Source organism: Amphibalanus amphitrite, unplaced genomic scaffold (genome assembly GCF_019059575.1).
Source record: "Amphibalanus amphitrite isolate SeventyFive unplaced genomic scaffold, NRLGWU_Aamphi_draft 001166F_arrow, whole genome shotgun sequence".
Taxonomy (NCBI): domain Eukaryota; kingdom Metazoa; phylum Arthropoda; class Thecostraca; order Balanomorpha; family Balanidae; genus Amphibalanus; species Amphibalanus amphitrite.
The window spans coordinates 33,750-52,121 of record NW_024882660.1 but is presented as its reverse complement, the minus strand read 5'-3'; the positions used below and the strand labels follow the sequence as shown (position 1 = coordinate 52,121).

Genomic DNA, 18,372 nt, shown 5'->3' with positions numbered 1-18,372 from the left:
TGACCTTGACCTTTGAGCAGCCTTGTATCGTAAGATGAACCACAAATAGGGAACTGATAAGCCTCAAAACATTTCAAAACATCTTGGAAGTTAGCACGCAAGATGTACGAAAAAGTGCAAAGTTTGAGGTCAATTTTGAGCATGACCTTGACCTTAACCTTTGATTTTGAGCACAGGTTCGGAATCCTCAGAATCGCTTCTTTCGTTTGACATCCATTTTTGCCGGTTTGATACATTCTGCCGTCCTCTAGAACGCTTACTTTGAGATCACTACACATGTGCCGGTTTTTGCCTTTGACCTTGACCTCTGACCTTGAAAATTGACCTGAGATCAAACATTTTAGGTGCTTTAGAATCGTCTCGTGAGGACCTTTCGTTTGGTATCGCTTTAATTTATGTAGCGCCCTTATTTACGGAGTTAGACGGGGGGGGGGGGGCGAAAAACGCCCCCGGGCTGCGGTGGTTGGGTTTACCCCCCGGGCCCGGCCGGGTTAAGCTCCCCCGAGATTCTAGACCCAGCTCTTGACCCAAGCAGACGTGTCACGTCTGGCTCCGTTAGGCCCGTTCTGTCCGGGATTTAGAACTGTTAGATTAGGCAGGGCATACTTGGCAAACTTAGATTCTTCTTCTTGCCTTTTCGTCTCTCCACTGCATGATTCGTTGTTTCGGTTTTTTACTTCGTTTTTGGAACTTTAAAATATAACAACCCGCTCTTTTAATTAATTCTTTTACTTGGGGCCGTTTGGATCGAACTGATTGAATTTAAGGAACACGCACCAGGTTGATATTCTCTATTTCTGATTAACGTAAAACCTAGTCACCGATATGTGGTGAACACTGAACAGCCCCACAGCACCACAGGTTATCCGCCCACCCCCCTGAAATTTAATATGCCTATTTTCTCATTAATTTTACACATGATGTGCAAGTTTGAACCTCCTTACTTTTAAGGTCAGGGTCGCCAGATCACTTTGAATGACCCAACCTCAAGTCACTTTTTGCAACTTTGTCACCGTGTCAGAGCTACAGTAGATGACTGAGTCCTTTGAAAGTCGGATGACGTTATAAGGTCATTGGTAGCTACAATTTGCATATCTCGGAAATTTGATATCGATGACCTAAGGTCAGGTCAATTTCTCGACCTCCCCATTATAAGTCAAGGGGGGAAAAATCAACTCCCTGTTTTTTTCACTAAAACGCGTCAGAATGGCCTCATATACTATACTTGACTTCATATACGATCAACCTTCATTACCTTGACACCTGTTTTGCTGTTGGGCAGCTGTAAGGTCATGTGACGTCATCAAAGGTCACCAACGCTTTTTTGCCAATAACTCCTTACAGGAACAAGATACAGCCACGCAGACGGTCTCATTGTGTTCAGCTCGTCAAGGCGCATGGAATGACATGCATGATGACCTCGAGGTCACGTGACCTGAGGTCAACCTTTGACCTTGACCTTTCGAGGTCAACATATATATTGTTCGATGCGCATTGACGAGAGGATCACGATGGTGCCCTTAGTTTGCTCTTAGCTTGGCTAATTCGAAAGTTATTCGAGAAAAACTCTCTCCATATCTAGCGCCGCCATTTTGACTTTTTGACCCCTGTGACGTCATCTTTGGCCTGACTTGAAAATGACCTGTAAAATTGTAGACCTTGTCCGTGCGTACCCCATGCCGTTTACCGCTTGCCGCTATCTTGCTTCGTTCTCGAGATATCAGGGGGCGGTCACCCGCCCCCCGTCGGTTCTAAGTTTATTTATTTATTTATTTATTTATTTATTTATTTATTTATTTCACTACGCTGTCTACGCTGAGCCAGCCCAGGTGATCTATGACATCGCTGATACTGTCGAATTTCCTTCGACCTGACACCACTCGAGCAGCGAATCTCACCACCTTCTGTAACCTTCTGCGCTGAGTTACGTTGCTGGACCCGTACACACACGACAGTAACGGAGCAAGTTGGCGCAGATCCCCGTCGGTGCGCGGGTTAACAAGTACACGGCTCAGCCCTGTTAAATGCAAACATGCGCAGGTCTTTACCTAGTAGCCGCATGATTATAACTAGCAATGCAGTCGTTCACACAACAATGACAAAGCAAACTTTGAAAGCTAGTCTAACGAACTATATGTGAGTGGGTTGGGTTGTAAGAACAACTACCATGACAAACAATAGGGTTTTACGATGACATGGCAAAGGGTGCGGGGATTTGCGCTAAATAATTTTCCTTGTAAAAGTAACCAGCATAACGCCTTTTGGGGCGACTGACGGAGTCAGCGAGAGGGTGGGCCTTGCACGTGCGAAATTGCGAGGGGTCCTCCAACTGACTTGTGCACGGCACCCTACTAACCGGTCTCTAGCGATGTGCCAAATTTGAGCGCAATCGGCCCAGCCGTTCTTGAGATCTGGAAGCGACACCCTGCACGTGCGCACGTGCAAAATGGGTCCCGACTGACTTTTGCACCGGTCCCTAACTGTGTACCAAATTTGAGCGCAATCGGTCCAGCCGTTCTCGAGATCTGGAAACGACTCCTGCACGTGCGCACGTGCAGTAGCACCCTAACTCTGGCACATGGATATGCATTGCCTAGTGGGTGCCTACCTACATGCCAACTTTCAGCGCAATCGGCCCAGAAGTTACCGAGATATTGCAACAATTCCAAAATTGACACCTCTTCGTTTTGCACGTGGCACGCGCATAAGGGGTCACCCACATGCATCGGAAATAGTCCAATACTTGGTAGAAGGAATGAATGTCATCTAATTGCGAATGAGTGCTTAGTGTTTACCTTAGTGTTTACCTTGTGTGTGTATTTTATGTTGTGGTATGACTTCGCCTGTTAATGGGCCATGAGCCTGTTGGCGATTTATTTGAATAAATAAATAAATAAATAAATAAAAGCTACCCTACAAAAATTACCGCATGTAAATCGGCCAAGCATGGTTGCTGAGATATAAGCCTCGCAAAAGCGTCCGCACGGCCGGCCGGCCGGCCGGCGTTTGTTGAAATGAGTTTACAGTGTAGTTGCGGCCCACCTCCCTGGCCCTGCAGAAAAACTTGTAAGATTAATCGGAAAAAAGCAACGCCAAAAGGACTTTAATACAGGAATACCTGAACTGAGCCGGTCCCGTAGCTCAGTTGGTAGGGCATTGGACTCCGTGTGGTGAGAGCACGCGTTCCCGGTTATAACAGTCCGGGTTCGAAGCGCGACGAGCGGTTGACATTTATGGGCCTCCTGACAGGTATGGTTGCGGTTGGTGGTAGGCCGCAGCCAGGCGAAGTCAGTGAGGGGACCGGCCGCGCGTGGCTATGTGCGCACGTTAAACTTTGGACTCTAAATTCTGCCAAAGAACCAGAATTGCGCGATCGGGCAGGTTCACCGCAACAAGCTTCGCTTAGCGGCTGCTCTGTCTCTGTGAATCCATCAAAAGGTTCAGCCTAAATTTATTAAAAAAAAAAAATACATTGCATAGCAATATCAATTCCTTTCCCGTTGTCGGTGCCTTTATTGAGACGTTTTAGGCGAGTTTAGATAAAAATGGTCATTTTCTTATCCAAACCGTGTGCATTTGTGCCATGTCTGATGAAAAGCGATGCACGTTAGATGATGCACCTTTTTATTATGAATCGGCAATCATTTTCAAATTAATTGCAGCCTTCTGGTAGCGAATCACTTGACTGTTCACTGCATGGTGGTTAAAAATGTGTCACATGCAGCCCATATTTCCCATTTGCGCCCGACATGGTCGCAAATGGCTCAAGAAGGGAAATGAATGGGAGAAGAAAAATGGAAAATGATGGGTTGCTAAAGCTTGTTATGTGTGGCCGGTGATACCAATAGTCATGGTAGACTGCAGGGGTGCCGAATCCAGCGCGGACATCGAATACAAGACGGGCTAACCCCCAAAAATGGGTTTTCGCCTTATTTACCCGATTGTGGCCACATGGGCACGGGCAGAAACTGAAGTGATTTTGACATCCCTGCAGAACTCAAAGACATACTATAAATTGGCGTTTGATCTTGCTTCATCAAAGTTATAAGATGTTTTGGCGCTGAAACTTTTCAATCCTTCGATGTTTTCCTTGGTACGAAACATTTGTTTGTAGTAAAAGAAATCACCGTTTTTTTTTAAAGTGACAGTTGCATTCAACTAAAAACCTGCGATGTGAATTACTCACAGTGCCTCCCACGAACAAATCAGGGCGAATCACGCTTAAATCCGTTTTATAATAAGCTGACATAGGTATAATAATTAAATTACATTGAGAATGCCACAATATGTGACCATGCATATTTTTTAAACATTATAATGTTTCACTGTTTCAGGCTTCAGCTGAAGATGCTGTCTCATATGTTTCAGATACCTGGAGGGCTGGAAGGGGACATCGGAAGGGCCCGGGAAGATGTTGACACTCATCATGCCGTAAAAACCCTCGGCCATTAATCTAACAGCTCCGAGACACAAGACGGCCCCTGATTGATACCCCGCCCCTCGCCTCCGGCCGTCTACCGCCGAAAAAAAACTAATGAGACTTCCAGTGGCCAATGGTACACAGCCACAACGTGAATTCAAGTGGGTCACGAAGCCCTACGCGTGCTGCGACCGTGCCGTCACGTCCAGCCAGCGTGCCATGAATTCAGCTCTCGCGGACCCGTCCTGCAAACCTGGGCCGATTGCGGCAGACGCATCCGTGTGGATCTCTGATCTGGGCCGATTGCAGCAGATGCGTCCGTGTGGATCTGGGCCGATGCCGGCAGGCGTGCTTCCCTACGGATCTGGGCCGATGCCGGCAGACGCTGCCCCACGGATCTGGGCCGATGCCGGCAGACGCGTCCCTGCGTATCTCAGGGATCCGGGCCGATAGCCACGTGGGTGACGCGGGCTGTGGGACCGGGCCGTGACAGGTGTCCCTCTCCCAGTGAGCCGTGGGATCGACGCCAGCTGAAGATGTGATGACGTCGACGGACCGGCGGCGGCCGGCCACATCGTGAGCGACCCCCGACCGACTCCCTGGCCCGACAGCCCGTCCTGCAGGAGGGGGACTTCTCTTTACTGTCGCTCAGGTTAGTATGACTGCTCCTCAACGCAGATCTGAGAGAGACTGCGTTAGCCCCAAAGATCAACTCTCATACAGAACTTGCCCGGGAATAACGTCTTTTTATGGACAGCCGGTGACACTTTGAAGCAGATATCTGAGATCACGTAAAGATACAAAATAATATATTCATTTCAGGTTGCGGTTCTGAAGAGACAATAAATATATAGATGCGTAATAATTTTGTTCCGTAATTTAGTTATAATCGTTAAACGGGGAATAATCTACTAGATTTATAGATGATCGATATCTTTTCGTATTCCAGTTCCTCACATACACTAAAGTTTTAGGTCATAGCACGAATTTGCCGAACCAAGGTAGCTGTCTGTTGGGCTTATGGATACTCATGAATAAAGCCTAAGAAGCAATAATATCATATCATCCGCAAAACGTATGAATGTAGAGTTAAAAAAAACTCCACCTTTCGGCTGTCCCCAGAGCGCATCTGGCCGCCATGGTGCCCCTTCTGGTGATCCTGCTGACCCTGACGGGGGCCTGGGCCGGTCGTCCGGTGCTGCTGCCGCCGCCACACGCCGCCGACCTGGTCCTGCCGCCTGACCAGTGGTTCACGCAGAAACTGGACCATAACAACCCGGGCGACGACCGCACGTGGCAGCAGGTGAGACCATATCCTGAGGTCACTGCAATGGATGGAGACTGATGTCGGGCGCGTGCACGGTAACCGGTCAAATGAGATCGTCATTAGGGTGTCTCGAAAGTGGGGTCAAAAAAATTAATTCACTTCCTATAGCAAAAACCACTTGCATCTAGCCTTATTATGACATGAAATGATGATTAAAATTTTTTCATTTAATGTTAAGAACAAGCGCACCTCGTCTATTGTAACCCTTTCCTGACAATTTCAGGCGTTGCAGTCTCCATAGGCTTTCTTCGGTGTTATTCTCACGTAAACCGTGTAAATGCGTTCTCGCTTCAGCTTGCGATCTTTCAACGAATCAATACATTTGTTGCATAAACATTTACTAAAACACTTTCCTAGCGCAACATATCCAAAAATTGCTACCTGAGTGATAATCATCCTGCTGACAGTAGGTTATGCTAAAAGCTAATATCCATGTCGCTGACGAGGTAAAATGCAGTAAGAATGCCAACACACATGATATCAGATATACGGCGTTTTCTACGTTTCTGTCTTGCTCTTGAGTGCACTCCATTCCAATTTTTTTGTCCGGATAAGTGGGAGGTCGAGCCTTGACTTCGCACGGCTGACAATGATATCGGCCGTCATGGCCGACACGCTTCTGCGACACTCTTCTGCGCTAGCAGCATTCCTCTGCTTCAGGAATCATCGGAGAACATCGCTTCTCCACGGAAGCTGCGTGCGAGGAAGACTAGCGGATCCAGATTTGCATTTTTTTTTTTGGGGGGGGGGGGGGGGGCAACTCATGTACCTAGGAGCCAAACCTAGCGTAACCCCAAATCCTATTTTCTCATCGGATTTAGGCCAGTTATTTTTCGTCACAGCCCTGACACGATGAACATTTTTTTTAATTAGAAAGAAAAAATATAGAAATGGTAACCCACCCGACCCATGCCTTTATATCACTTTGTATAAACACTTCACATTGCTTTTGTCGACCAGTTAACCCGCTCCGGGTCGATGCTTGGCGCAACCTTTGCGGGCCGGGAGGTGGTAAAACACCCCCTGTTTAACTCGGCTCCTGGGCCACGCACTGATTGAACTATGTTTCATTATCGTTGGGGGGGGGGGGCAAACAGGCCACTTTAGGCCTTTGAGGGGGCATAGCCCTAAATGCCCCCTCCCCGCAGATCCGCCAGTGTAAGAGACCATTGGAGATGGAGGAAGCTCTGCTGGGTGGACATTCAGGACCGGGACCACGGTCTGGTTACGGGTACTTGGACCGGGCTTTGCCATGGCCTGAGAATGAATGAGTAACTTCACCACCAATGCATACATCGACAGTCGACACCATCACGAGAGTTCAATCAACACTGGCGCGGCCGCAGCCCCTCGAGGTGAAACTCACCAAGCCTCCAGGCGGCTGCGGGCGTCGTTCTCGTCCTCGCCAAGTGGCAAGTAGGCTCTGGACACGAGACGGCTCACAATTGTGGCTTGGGTACTATGATTATGGTTAGAGCAGACGAAAGTTATCACTGTGCTGCTGCCGCGGTCGGGCTCGAGGGGCTCGAGTGTCGACTAGGCGTCTGTGCCGCTAGCGTGTCTGGTCCGAGTTCCGACTGAGATTATGGGCTGGTGCCGGACGTGGTTTGCCCAGAGTTTAGCTGCGCTGAAGCGAAGGTCGCATTACAGGCGTGACTTTAAAAAGTGTATCGACAACGTCTACACTAAATAAAGTCAATTAACTACTGACCTGAAACTACGCTTAAACTCTTCACCCACGAACTCTGCCAGAGACTTTCGTGAAAACCACCGTATTATTACTGCCACTAACACCAAGCAAAACCAATGGAGACTGCAACGCCCGAAAAGTAGGTGCAAGCTTTTGGAAATCGCGACTGCGCTTGTTGAAGACAATGGCTCATAATTTTTTAATTGCGATTTTCGAAACCAGCAGACTCGATTGCAAATGTTTTGGGCTATAGGCATGTCAACTTTATTTTTCGAGACACCCTAATCGTCATGTCATCATATATTGAAAAATGAACATCCGGACGCATGTATATGTATAGTCTGGCAAACCTAAGAAAGAACGGAGATAAAGCACCTGAATCACTTGGGACGTGTTCTGATCACTTGAAATGTATGGTTCGGAGAAATTCGTGTGAAAAGCTGTGAGAGAAAATATGCCCTCACGGTATAAATGCACATGCATCAATGGCCGGTGCACTTTAAATCCGTCCTTTCTTAGGCTCGCCAGACTTTTTACGGAGCGAGCGAAGCGAGCGTAGTCTTTCCTTAGATTAACGGAAATTTCAAAGTTGGCATGTAGGTAGGCACCCACTAGGCACTGCATATACATGTGCCAGAGTTGGGGTGCTGCTGCACGTGCGCACGTGCAGGGGTCGTTTCCAGATCTCGGGAACGGCTGGACCGATTGCGCTCAAATTTGGTACACGGTTAGGGACCGGTTAGTAGCGTGCCGTGCACAAGTCAGTTGGGACCCATTTTGCACGTGCGCACGTGCAGGGTGCCGCTTCCAGATCTCGAGAACGGCTGGGCCGATTGTGCCCAAATTTGGCATATCGCTAGAGACCAGTTAGTAGGGTGCCGTGCACAAGTCAGTTGGAGGTACCCCCTCGCAATTTCGCACGTGCAAGGCTCACCCTCTCGCTCGCTCCGTTAGTCGCCCCAAAAGGCGTTATACTGGTTTAATAGTACATGCATACATAATACAAAAGCACTCACATGCTCATGTCGAGGTATGTACATCATTCACACTGGTCCATAATAGCCCTTTTCACGACGGCCATCTGGTACACATTTGGTCAGATTTGGTGCAGATGTGGTCAAATTACGTTCAGTGTGTTTCTTCGTAGCTATTAGCTAGGATTGCGCTAATTGCTTATATGCCTTCTTGTTCTTTGACATACTGGCAGACGTTATCATCGACTAAAACACTGAAATGATTTCATACTTTTAAAGATATTTGCTGTAAAAGAGATAAGTAGGTACTTGCAGGTTTTGTCAAATTAGGTGCCTTCGCCAGAAAGCCCGTCATGAAAACGGCTAATAGGTATATGACAACATTCATATGCATATCAACATGATCATCATCAGTCCGTATCAGTGAACGAAGTCACTCATAGTCATCACGACGCAAAAAATATTATTTTGCTTCTATTGACTGGCTTTTCCTACTTTTTAACCCGCGCACCGACGGGGGTCTGCGCCAACTTAGTACCGACGGGGGGGGGGGCGGATGACCGCCCCCCCCTGAGATCTCGAGAACGAAGCAAGATAGCGACAAGCGGTAAACGGCATCGGATACGCACGGACAAGGTCTACAATTTTTACTAAGGTCATTTTCAGGTCAGGTCAAAGATGACGTCACAGGGGTCGAAAAAGTCAAAATGGCGGCGCTAGATATGGAGAGGGTTTTTCTCGAATAACTTTCGAAGTAGTCAAGATAGGAACAAACTAAGGGCATCATCGTGATCCTCTCATCAATCCGCATCGAATGATATATATGTTGACCTCGAAAGGTCAAGGTCAAAGGTTGACCTCAGGTCACGTGACCTCGAGGTCATCATGTATATCATTCGATGCGTCTTGACGAGCTGAACACAATGAGACCATCCGCGCGGCTGTATCTTGTTCCTGTAAGGAGTTATTGGCAAAAAACCTTTGGTGACCTTTGATGACGTCACATGACCTTACAGCTGCCCAACAGCAAAACAGACCTCAAGGTAGTGAAGGTTGATCGTATGTGAAGTCATGTATGGTATATGGGGCCATTCCGACCCGTTTTAGTGGTAAAAACAGGGAGTTGATTTTTCCCCCATTGACTTATAATGGGGAGGTCGCGAAATTGACCTGACCTTAGGTCACCGACATCAAAATTCCGAGATATACAAATTGTAGCTACTAATGACCTAATAACATCCTGCGACTTTCAAAGGCCTCCGACATCTACTGTAGCTCTGGCACGGTGACAAAGTTGCAAAAAAGTGACTTGAGGTTGGGTCATTCAAAGTGACCTGGTGACCTGACCTTAAAAGTTAGGAGGTTCAAACTTGCACACCATGTGTAAAATTGATGAGTGAATAGTCATACCAAATTTCGCGGCGCTACGCGCCGCGATTTTCCCGCTATCCGCGAAAAACCTCAGGGGGGGGGGGGCGGATATCCGCCCCCCCCCCGTCGGTGCGCGGGTTAACAGTTCATATTTCTATGCAGTATGCAGTATCCCGCAGCTATTAGGTAGGTACTCAAAGCGCTTGGTTTCCTAATCTACATTTCTACCGGAGCAGCCATAGCCGCACACAGGCTACTGTTTTTCCAGGAACATATAGCATAAAATTCAATTTATCTCTTGAGTTAAGCTTGCACGTATGGTATTTTTTATTAGATATGTTAGCGATGCTTCCAGCTCTTCTCTTTTTTGTGCGTGCTGCGGAGAAGACAAGAAATAATGCTGGACTGATTTTACGAATGGTGAATCTACTAACGGTGAATTTATTTGAAACAAATGAGAACTTAAGCTGGACATACCAAGGCTAAGGCGAGTGTGCAAAATGTTATCTTCCATACTTCCCATGCCATTATAAAACAAAGGTTCGCTTCCCCATTATACAAGTTCTCTAAGGTTCGTTTAAAAATGCAGATTGAATATCGCAAGATCCAATCAAGATGCTTTAGCTCGCTGACTCTACTCACATTTAGCTTCTTTTCCGCTACCGGTTTTTCTACATCAACACTGACGTCTACATAATTCAGCCATCTTCATCGATAGTTCTTATCGACAGAACCGTACTATTTTCGATAATGCAGTTTTCATGTAGCATTAAAATTATTCCGACCATTCGTGACCCATTACTCACGTCTCGATCCCGTACGGCAGCGTTACCAGGTGAACGATACGTTCTACCAGCCGGGCGGCCCCGTGTTTCTGATGATCGGAGGAGAGGGTCCCGCCACTGCGATCTGGGTAGTGGCTGGTCAGTGGATCGAATACGCCCAGCAGTACGGCGCCCTCTGCTTCCAGCTGGAGCACCGCTTCTACGGCGAGAGCCGACCCACCGCGTGAGTGGGAGGGAAGGGAGAGAGAGAGAGAGAGAGAGAGAGGAGAGAGAGAGAGAGAGAGAGAGAGAGAGAGAGAGAGAGAGAGAGAGAGAGAGAGAGAGAGAGAGAGAGAGAGAGAGAGAGAGAGAGAGAGAGAGAGAGTCGTGACGCACTCTTGATTTTGAAGGATATTATCCTTACTTTGATTTAAGAAGTCTTGTGCGCGATCGAAATTGACCCTTAATGTGTCGTTTTAGCTTCTTCACTGGCGTATGCTATTCCGACATCAGTGATACCACCATCTCTCACCCAAGCCCCGCCTCCTGCAGTGACATGAGCGTGGAGAACCTGCAGTACCTGAGCTCGGAGCAGGCGCTGGCCGATCTGGCCTCATTCTCCGCCGCCATGACCGAGCAGTACGCGCTGCCCGAGGGCACCAAATGGGTGGCGTTCGGCGGCTCGTACCCGGGCACCCTGGCCGCCTGGTACAGGCTCAAGTACCCGGACATGGTACACGCCGCAGTGTCCACCAGCGCGCCGCTGCTCGCCAAAACAGACTTCCTGGGTGAGTGCCGGCCGGTGTGGCGATGGGTCCACCTGGTGCCGCCCTCTGTCTGCATCGCGGTGGTGTACATAAACGATACCATCTAATGGGGTGGTTCAGGTGTGGCTTCGTCGTGTGAGGTAGAAATGCTGCCCGTCAGTAGTATCACATGGGACGGGGATATAATATTTTCCTGCCGCAATGCTGAAACCGTTTAGAAGAATGTTCAGGCAATATGCTACTCGGCTGAAATTCAGGCTAAATGATTGGGCCTTGCAACTTGAGCTACCAAGTACTTACATTCCTATGTATGCAATAGATCGTTTGCATTATTTGAAAGGTCTCTGTAATTTGTCCAAAGAAGTTAACTCATACTAATAACACAGATAATGAACACGTGATATGTCCCATGATGTTCTACATTGGACACAATGTCTCCATCGACCCCTGCCTCTGACCCTCCGTCGTCCCGTTCCGCAGAGTACAAGCAGGTGGTCAAGGACTCCATCTACGCCAAGTCGGGCGAGCAGTGCTACATGAACGTGCAGCAGGCGTTCGCGGACGCTGAGCAGCTGCTGGAGCACCCGATCGGCTGGCGCTCGCTCACCAGCGCGTTCCAGTTGTGTGCGGCGTTCGACGGCACCAGTTCGCTGGACGGTAACAACCTGATGCAGATCCTGGCGGACAGGATCGAGTCTGTGGTCCAGTATAACGAGGATAACCGCGCCTTCAGCGGCCACAAAGACGCCAACATCACCATCGGCAGCGTGTGTGAGGTCAGCGAACTCACCCGACGGTAACACGGCGTCTACCGCAGGTCTTAGTACCCAATTCACTTGATCATTTTGTGATCTAGCAGTTTGGATACCGGTCACCTATCTTAAGTTACCTATCATCTCATTATCATTTAGCCTTTGGTCACTTCATCCCCTAACGTTGTCGGAAATATGACGTTTTCACTCATCTTGTGATCTAATTTTGCAGTACAGGATTAGGCGTTGTACGAATTGACATTGCAGTGGCTGATGTGTATGACCTGACTTTGTACAGGTCTCGCGAGATTAAGCGGTAGGTTTTGCACTTTTACATTTCCGGTTATATCTCAGAAACTAATCGATCTACGATGAAGCCATTTTACACGATCATGGCCGGCTTGTTACCCAACAAGTCGATCGCATCTTCAACACTTAAAAGCTTAAGACGACGAAGATATAGCCTGAAGTACACTAATAACACGGAACAAAAATGATAGACGAACGCGTTTCGGCTAAATCACCGTCATCAGCGTCTAAAAGGAGAACAAGAGACGCTGATCCTTTTAGACACTGATGACGGTGATTTAGCCGAAACGCGTTCGTCTATCATTTTCATTTTTGTTCCGTGTTATTATACTTGTCTCAACTGAAATACAATTGAAGTACACTAAATTTTCTAGGTGCAAAACCCACCGCTAAAACCCGCGAGACCTGTACATGTTGACTTTCTAAATCGAAACCTGTATGCGATCCGACCGTGCAAGCTCTGACGCTGTTTGACTTCTGGCCTCCAGCTGATGAACGACGAGTCTATGGGTGTCCCGATCGAGCGGCTGGCGGCTCTGAATGACCTCATCATGACCGTGCACGAGGAGACGTGCGTCGAACACCGCTACCAGTCACTCATCGACAAAATGACGGACCTCGACTTCGCCAGCGAGAATAACGATGCCAGTGAGTGTCTGTTATAGAACACTGGGAGCTGAAATTGATGTGTTGAAACCGAAAAAAGTTATCGGGGTAGGAAGGAACTGCCCTTTATGGTTGATGTGGTTTGATGGATTATTGAATTGCTGTATGCAGCAATGGAGAGATGATTCTTAAAAGCGTGTAACTGCTCAACTCGAATACTTCAATCGAGCGAGGCTGGACTTGCTCACCTCCAACACTTTCCCTCGACCCCTGACCCGATTTCTCCCGACCACTGACCCTTAACCCTGATCTCTACCCCTCCCCGTTCGCCCGCAGCCCGAACCTGGATCTGGCAGACGTGTACCGAATTTGGCTGGTACCAGACCGCGGAGGGCGCCGAACAGCCGTTTGGGCAGCACATTCCGCTCTCGTACTACATTCAGCAGTGCATCGACGCCTACGGACCCGAGTATGTGTGGATATATGGAGGGTATGATGGGATGGGTTGGTGGGTATGATATGTCTGGGTGTCGCGTATGACAGGTTGGGGCGACGAGCAATGCTAGAGCTGACTGGTGCTGAGTTTTTTTTTTCGGCACGGCTGAGGGTGGTGAATATGACGGGTTGAGGAGTGAGTGATTTAGTGGGGATGTCATAACTATGAGCACATACGTGGGTGCGGAATAGTTATATACATTACGGCAATCTACTGACCATCTATGCTAGGACGGGACCATTGACTGCTAAGTATTTCAAAATGGTGTTATGTAATGTCAGAAGTTTCAGCTAGTCTAAATGCACCCCGTGGGAGCCGCGCAGCTGGGCGGACGGCGGAAACGGTGGAAAATTTCAGAACTGGCGAGCAGATAGCTTATCGTTGAATGTGTCCTGAGGACATTGTATGTCTACTTGATGCGTGGCGTCAAACCGCAGCAGCGGTATTTTACATAGCGTCATCACTCATCGTGGTATCTGACTTCACTATATAGGAGCTTGGAGTCTCAACAATCAACAATTAATGTTCGTCAAATGACACTTTATATTCTCTCAAGTTAGGTGTTGCTTAACCTTAAAAAGTCTTCCCTCGCCCATGCGTATTTACGGAGAAGGGTTAAGGCCATATACAATATGCATCGATCGCCCCATAACTTTCTTTGGTAAGGGGGTTATTTGATGAGTTTTTAAGTTGCGCACCGGCGGGGGTCCGCGCCAGCTTCACACCGACGGGGGTGGCGGACAACCGCCCCCCCCTAAAATTTTGAAAACGGAGAGAAAACTAGCGACAAGCGGTAAACGGTTTTGGATACAGGAGGAAAAGGCTACAATGATTACTAGGGTCATTTTCAGGTCAGGTAAAAATGACGTCATAAGGGTCAAATAGTCAACATAGGTGCACGAAAGGTCACTAGAGTTTTTCGAGAATACCTTTTGAAGTAATCAAGCTAGCTAGGACTATGCTAATAGTACCATCGTGATCGCACTCGTCAATCTGCATCGAAAAATGTCCGTGTTGACCTCAAAAGGTCAAGGTAAAAGGTTGACCTCAGGTCACGTAATCTCGAGATCATTATGCATAACATTCGGTGCGTCTTGATGAGCTGACCATTTGCGCGACTGTACCTCTTTTGTATCAGGATTCAGGAGTTATTAGTAAAAAACATTTGTTGAACTTCGATGACGTCACATGACCTTACAGCTGTCAAATAGTAAACAGGACATAAATATAGTAAAGTTTAGTCATGAATGATGTCATTCATGGTATAGTTGGTCATTACGACTCGTTTCAGTGAAAAGATAGTGAAGTTGATTTTCCCCCCATTGCCTTGTAATCGGGAGGTCTAGAAATTGACCTGACCTTAGGCCATCGATATCAAAATTCCGAGACATTTGAATATATCTATGACCTTTTTACATCCTGCGACTTTGTGATTTGAGGCCAGGTCATTCGAAGTGACCTGGTGACCTGACCTTTTTAACCCGCGCCCCAGTGGCGGTCTCAGCAAACTTCGCCCTAATGGGGGGGGGGGAGGGGCATATGTTACCACCCACCTCTAACTCAAAAACTAAGAGGGCTAGAAAGACGCGGTAAAAAGCAGTCGATAGCTCTGAATGCGTACGTTTGAAGGTATTTCGGTCATTTTTCACCTTAGAGAAATATTGGGGTCACCACTCACCAGAGGTCATCATAGGTCAAAATTTGCCAATTGTCATTATATTTTTCGGAAAACATGCCGCTATCTCAGGAACTATGGTAGCTAGAAAAACGCATGGAAGAGCAAACGATAGCTTTTGAACTCTTCTTTTGAAAAGGTCATTATCAATATTGACCTCAGGTCAACGGTTTAGCCTCCAGAGGGCAAAAACTCCAAAAATAGCTGTTTTTACGAAAAGTGTTTTTCGACAATAACTTTCGACTACAAAAAGCCACGACATTTCTATTGCCAGAATCGTGTTCCCCTCGCCGAGGCGCGTCGAAAGAACTATAATTTGACCTTGAAAGGTCAACTTGAAAATTTGACCTCAGGTCAAGGTCATGACCTTACCGGAAAAGGTCATGTTGCATATCAGTCGATGTGTCTCAACAAGACAAACACAATGAGACCATCTCCAGCGTTCTATCTCTTTCCAATCGCGAGTTATTGGCAAAAATATGTTTGCAGCCTCAAATGACCTCGGATGACCTTTCAAGAGGCTATCAGCAAACATAACACCTTGGTCATCAGGGGTGGTCCAAATCATTGTGATTCTGAAATATTTGGACTGTTCCTATGCGTACACACGGTTCTAGAGGCATTTTCATTTTTCTCCATTGACTTGTAATGGAAAGCTCACGCCTCTGACCTGACTTTAGGTCACGGATATAAAAAATCCGAGATATACAAATTGTAGGCGCCCATAACATCATGCAATCCACCAAGTTTAAAACCTTTCTGACAAACACTGCAGGCTGGACATGATTGCAAACTTTTTTTTAGGCTTGGTCAGTTAACTTGACCTGGTGACCTGACCTGACATGACCTGGGGTCAAAAATTTCACACATTGTTCAAAATTGATGTAGCAAAAGCTACCTCACGCGGCGCGGCGCTACGCGCCGCGGTTTTTTACTCACACGCAAAAAACGCGACAGGGTGGTAACATATGCCCCCCCCCCCAATAGGGCGAAGGTTAAGCAGGATGTTATAACCTACACATAATGTGTGAAATCAATTAAGCAAAAGTCATATCAAATTTTTTCGGCGCTATGCGCCAAGGGTTTTTTTGCTATTTACGAAAAACCTCAGGGAGGGGTGAATATCAACCCCCGTCGGTGCGCACTGCGCACCCGCACGGGATAGCTTATTGTCCAGTTTTTTTTTTCTCCCTCCCTCCCTCCTTCCCTCCCTCCTCAACCCCCTGACTAGCACACTTCCTCCTTCTATCTCCCTTAGGTACGACCAGAGTTTCGTTGATGCCGCGGTGGCTGCCACCAACGCCAAATACGGCGGCCGTGACCTGGCCACCAGTCGTGTGGTGCTGGTGAACGGCAGCATTGACCCGTGGCACGCCATGGGAGTGATTGTCAGCAGCGACCCCGCACTGCCGGCCGTCTACATCAACGGTGAGTGGCCCTTCAAATGGGATAACTCACTGAGAAGGCGATCAACGGCTGGTAGATGCATGGTGGGCCACCGCCGCACCTCCTCCCCCCTTCAGGTGGGGAGTGGATCATCCACTCCGAGACCTCCGAGACAAAGCTTTTCTTTCCCAAGGAAGGCTTTGTATCAAAATGTATTTTTCCTGTTCTTTCCCCACCGTTTTTTTTTTTGTACCCGGACCCGTTTTCTTCAAGTTTCTGCTCATTGCGTCACCCTGTACTCCCTCTTCCCAGTCTCGTCCCTTCCCTGGATCTCACGCCCCTCCCCGTCTTCCCAGGAACGGCCCATTGTGCCAACATGTACCCGGCTCGTGCCGAGGACTCCCCGGAGCTGGTAGCAGCACGCCAGCAGATCGGCGACCTGATTGGTCAGTGGCTCCAGGAGGATTAGCCAGCTCGATGCTGATGGTCGCGGCCGCTGACGGATTTATCGGGTCAGCTGATTGGTCAGGGATTTCCATATCACTGGCGAAGTTGCTAATGATTGGTGTCTATGTACAGTCTCCGTTGTCTGTTTTTAGTAACATATACCTACCGTGAAATATATTTTAGTACCTGCTATATTTATTGATTATATCAGAACTCATTTCACGTGATCACATTCATTGGCGTTAGATCAGCTCGAAAGATGCTTCTTGATTTTTTTTTTTTGCTGCGAGTTTTTACAAATGAATATATCTTCAAGAAGATGTTAGTAATGGTATTTGATGGTAGGAGCCGGGAAGAAGTGTTTTGCCTGCTTATGCTGATTTATTAACTAGATTAGCAGTTAGCAAATCCGTCATATATATATATGTCTTTGTAAGAGGCAGCAGACGACGAAACACTTGAAACAATCTATCAGTGATTGTTTCGACCGTAACGTTTTTAAAATAATGATGAGCACACCTCAGAGGGCGGCTATAGGCGGCATTAGGACTTCACCCTCGCCTGTATTAGTTTTTGGCCGGGAGTTCTAAAATAAACAGTTGAACTTAGAGACAGTTTAATTCAAACACGGATGAAAGGAGGAAAACGGATCAATGGCTATCATACACAATGCTCAATGTCATTTTATGTTATAGCGTCTGTTCCGAAGGTGGTTGCTCACTTACAGACACAGAGGACGAATTACAGATGGCACTTTTCCCCCTAAATTATAGCTTGATGCGTTGCCGTGTGAACATCAGCGCGGCCGGGCAGGTCTCGTGCCAATTATGGCGCACTGCTGACGTCGCAACCCTCTTGAATTCTGATATGGTCTTGGGGCTGCTGTTTGAAAGGTTTTTGTTCACGAGAAGTGTTTGAGTTTACCTGATATCCGCCTTAGAGTGCTCCTCTTCGTTGACCTTCATGCGGTGAAAAAATCGTGGGTGCTCTCGCCATAGAGATATAATATCATCCACAATCGTTTCAAGTTCACGCTGTCCCGTCGTTTCAAGCGTGGACTTGTGTGTACGCAGCAGGACGGCGCGACGCCGACTCCCCACACCGCTAGTGAATCGATGAGGCTGCAGGAACACTTCCCCGACCGTCCCCGACCGGCTCATCAGCCTCAAGGCGGAAGTGGAGTGGGCGCCTCACTCCCCGGACTTGAGTCCGTTGGACTTTTTCCTCTGGGTCTATCTCAAGGATACAGTCTACTAGGAAAAACCAAGGAGACGTCGGCTTCGAACGAAGTAGTTCGCTGAAATATATAATTCTACGCAAAAAGCCTTCTCGGCAACAGAAAGCATTTCAAAAGACGTATTACAGGGCTCATGAGGTTTGCCAGGTCT

At 47.7% G+C, this 18,372-nt stretch overlaps 1 protein-coding gene across 1 annotated transcript; it reads left to right on the top strand.

The window, feature by feature from the left end:
* Nucleotides 1–4,780: 4,780 nt before the first annotated feature.
* Nucleotides 4,781–17,309, top strand: LOC122370764 (putative serine protease K12H4.7). Its single transcript, XM_043346662.1, has 9 exons — nucleotides 4,781–5,072; nucleotides 5,543–5,723; nucleotides 10,609–10,790; nucleotides 11,099–11,334; nucleotides 11,794–12,089; nucleotides 12,863–13,022; nucleotides 13,317–13,449; nucleotides 16,410–16,579; nucleotides 16,894–17,309. The coding sequence occupies exons 2-9, from the start codon at nucleotides 5,559–5,561 to the stop codon at nucleotides 17,004–17,006; spliced, it is 1,455 nt and encodes a 484-aa protein (XP_043202597.1). The 5' UTR covers nucleotides 4,781–5,072; nucleotides 5,543–5,558; the 3' UTR covers nucleotides 17,007–17,309.
* Nucleotides 17,310–18,372: the final 1,063 nt, after the last annotated feature.

Coding starts and splice junctions, on each gene's coding strand:
- LOC122370764 (XM_043346662.1), top strand. CDS start 5,559: ATGGTGCCCCTTCTGGTGATCCTGCTGACCCTGACGGGGGCCTGGGCC. Junction 10,791..11,098: donor GGCGAGAGCCGACCCACCGC/GTGAGTGGGAGG, acceptor CGCCTCCTGCAG/TGACATGAGCGTGGAGAACC. Junction 11,335..11,793: donor CGCCAAAACAGACTTCCTGG/GTGAGTGCCGGC, acceptor CCCGTTCCGCAG/AGTACAAGCAGGTGGTCAAG.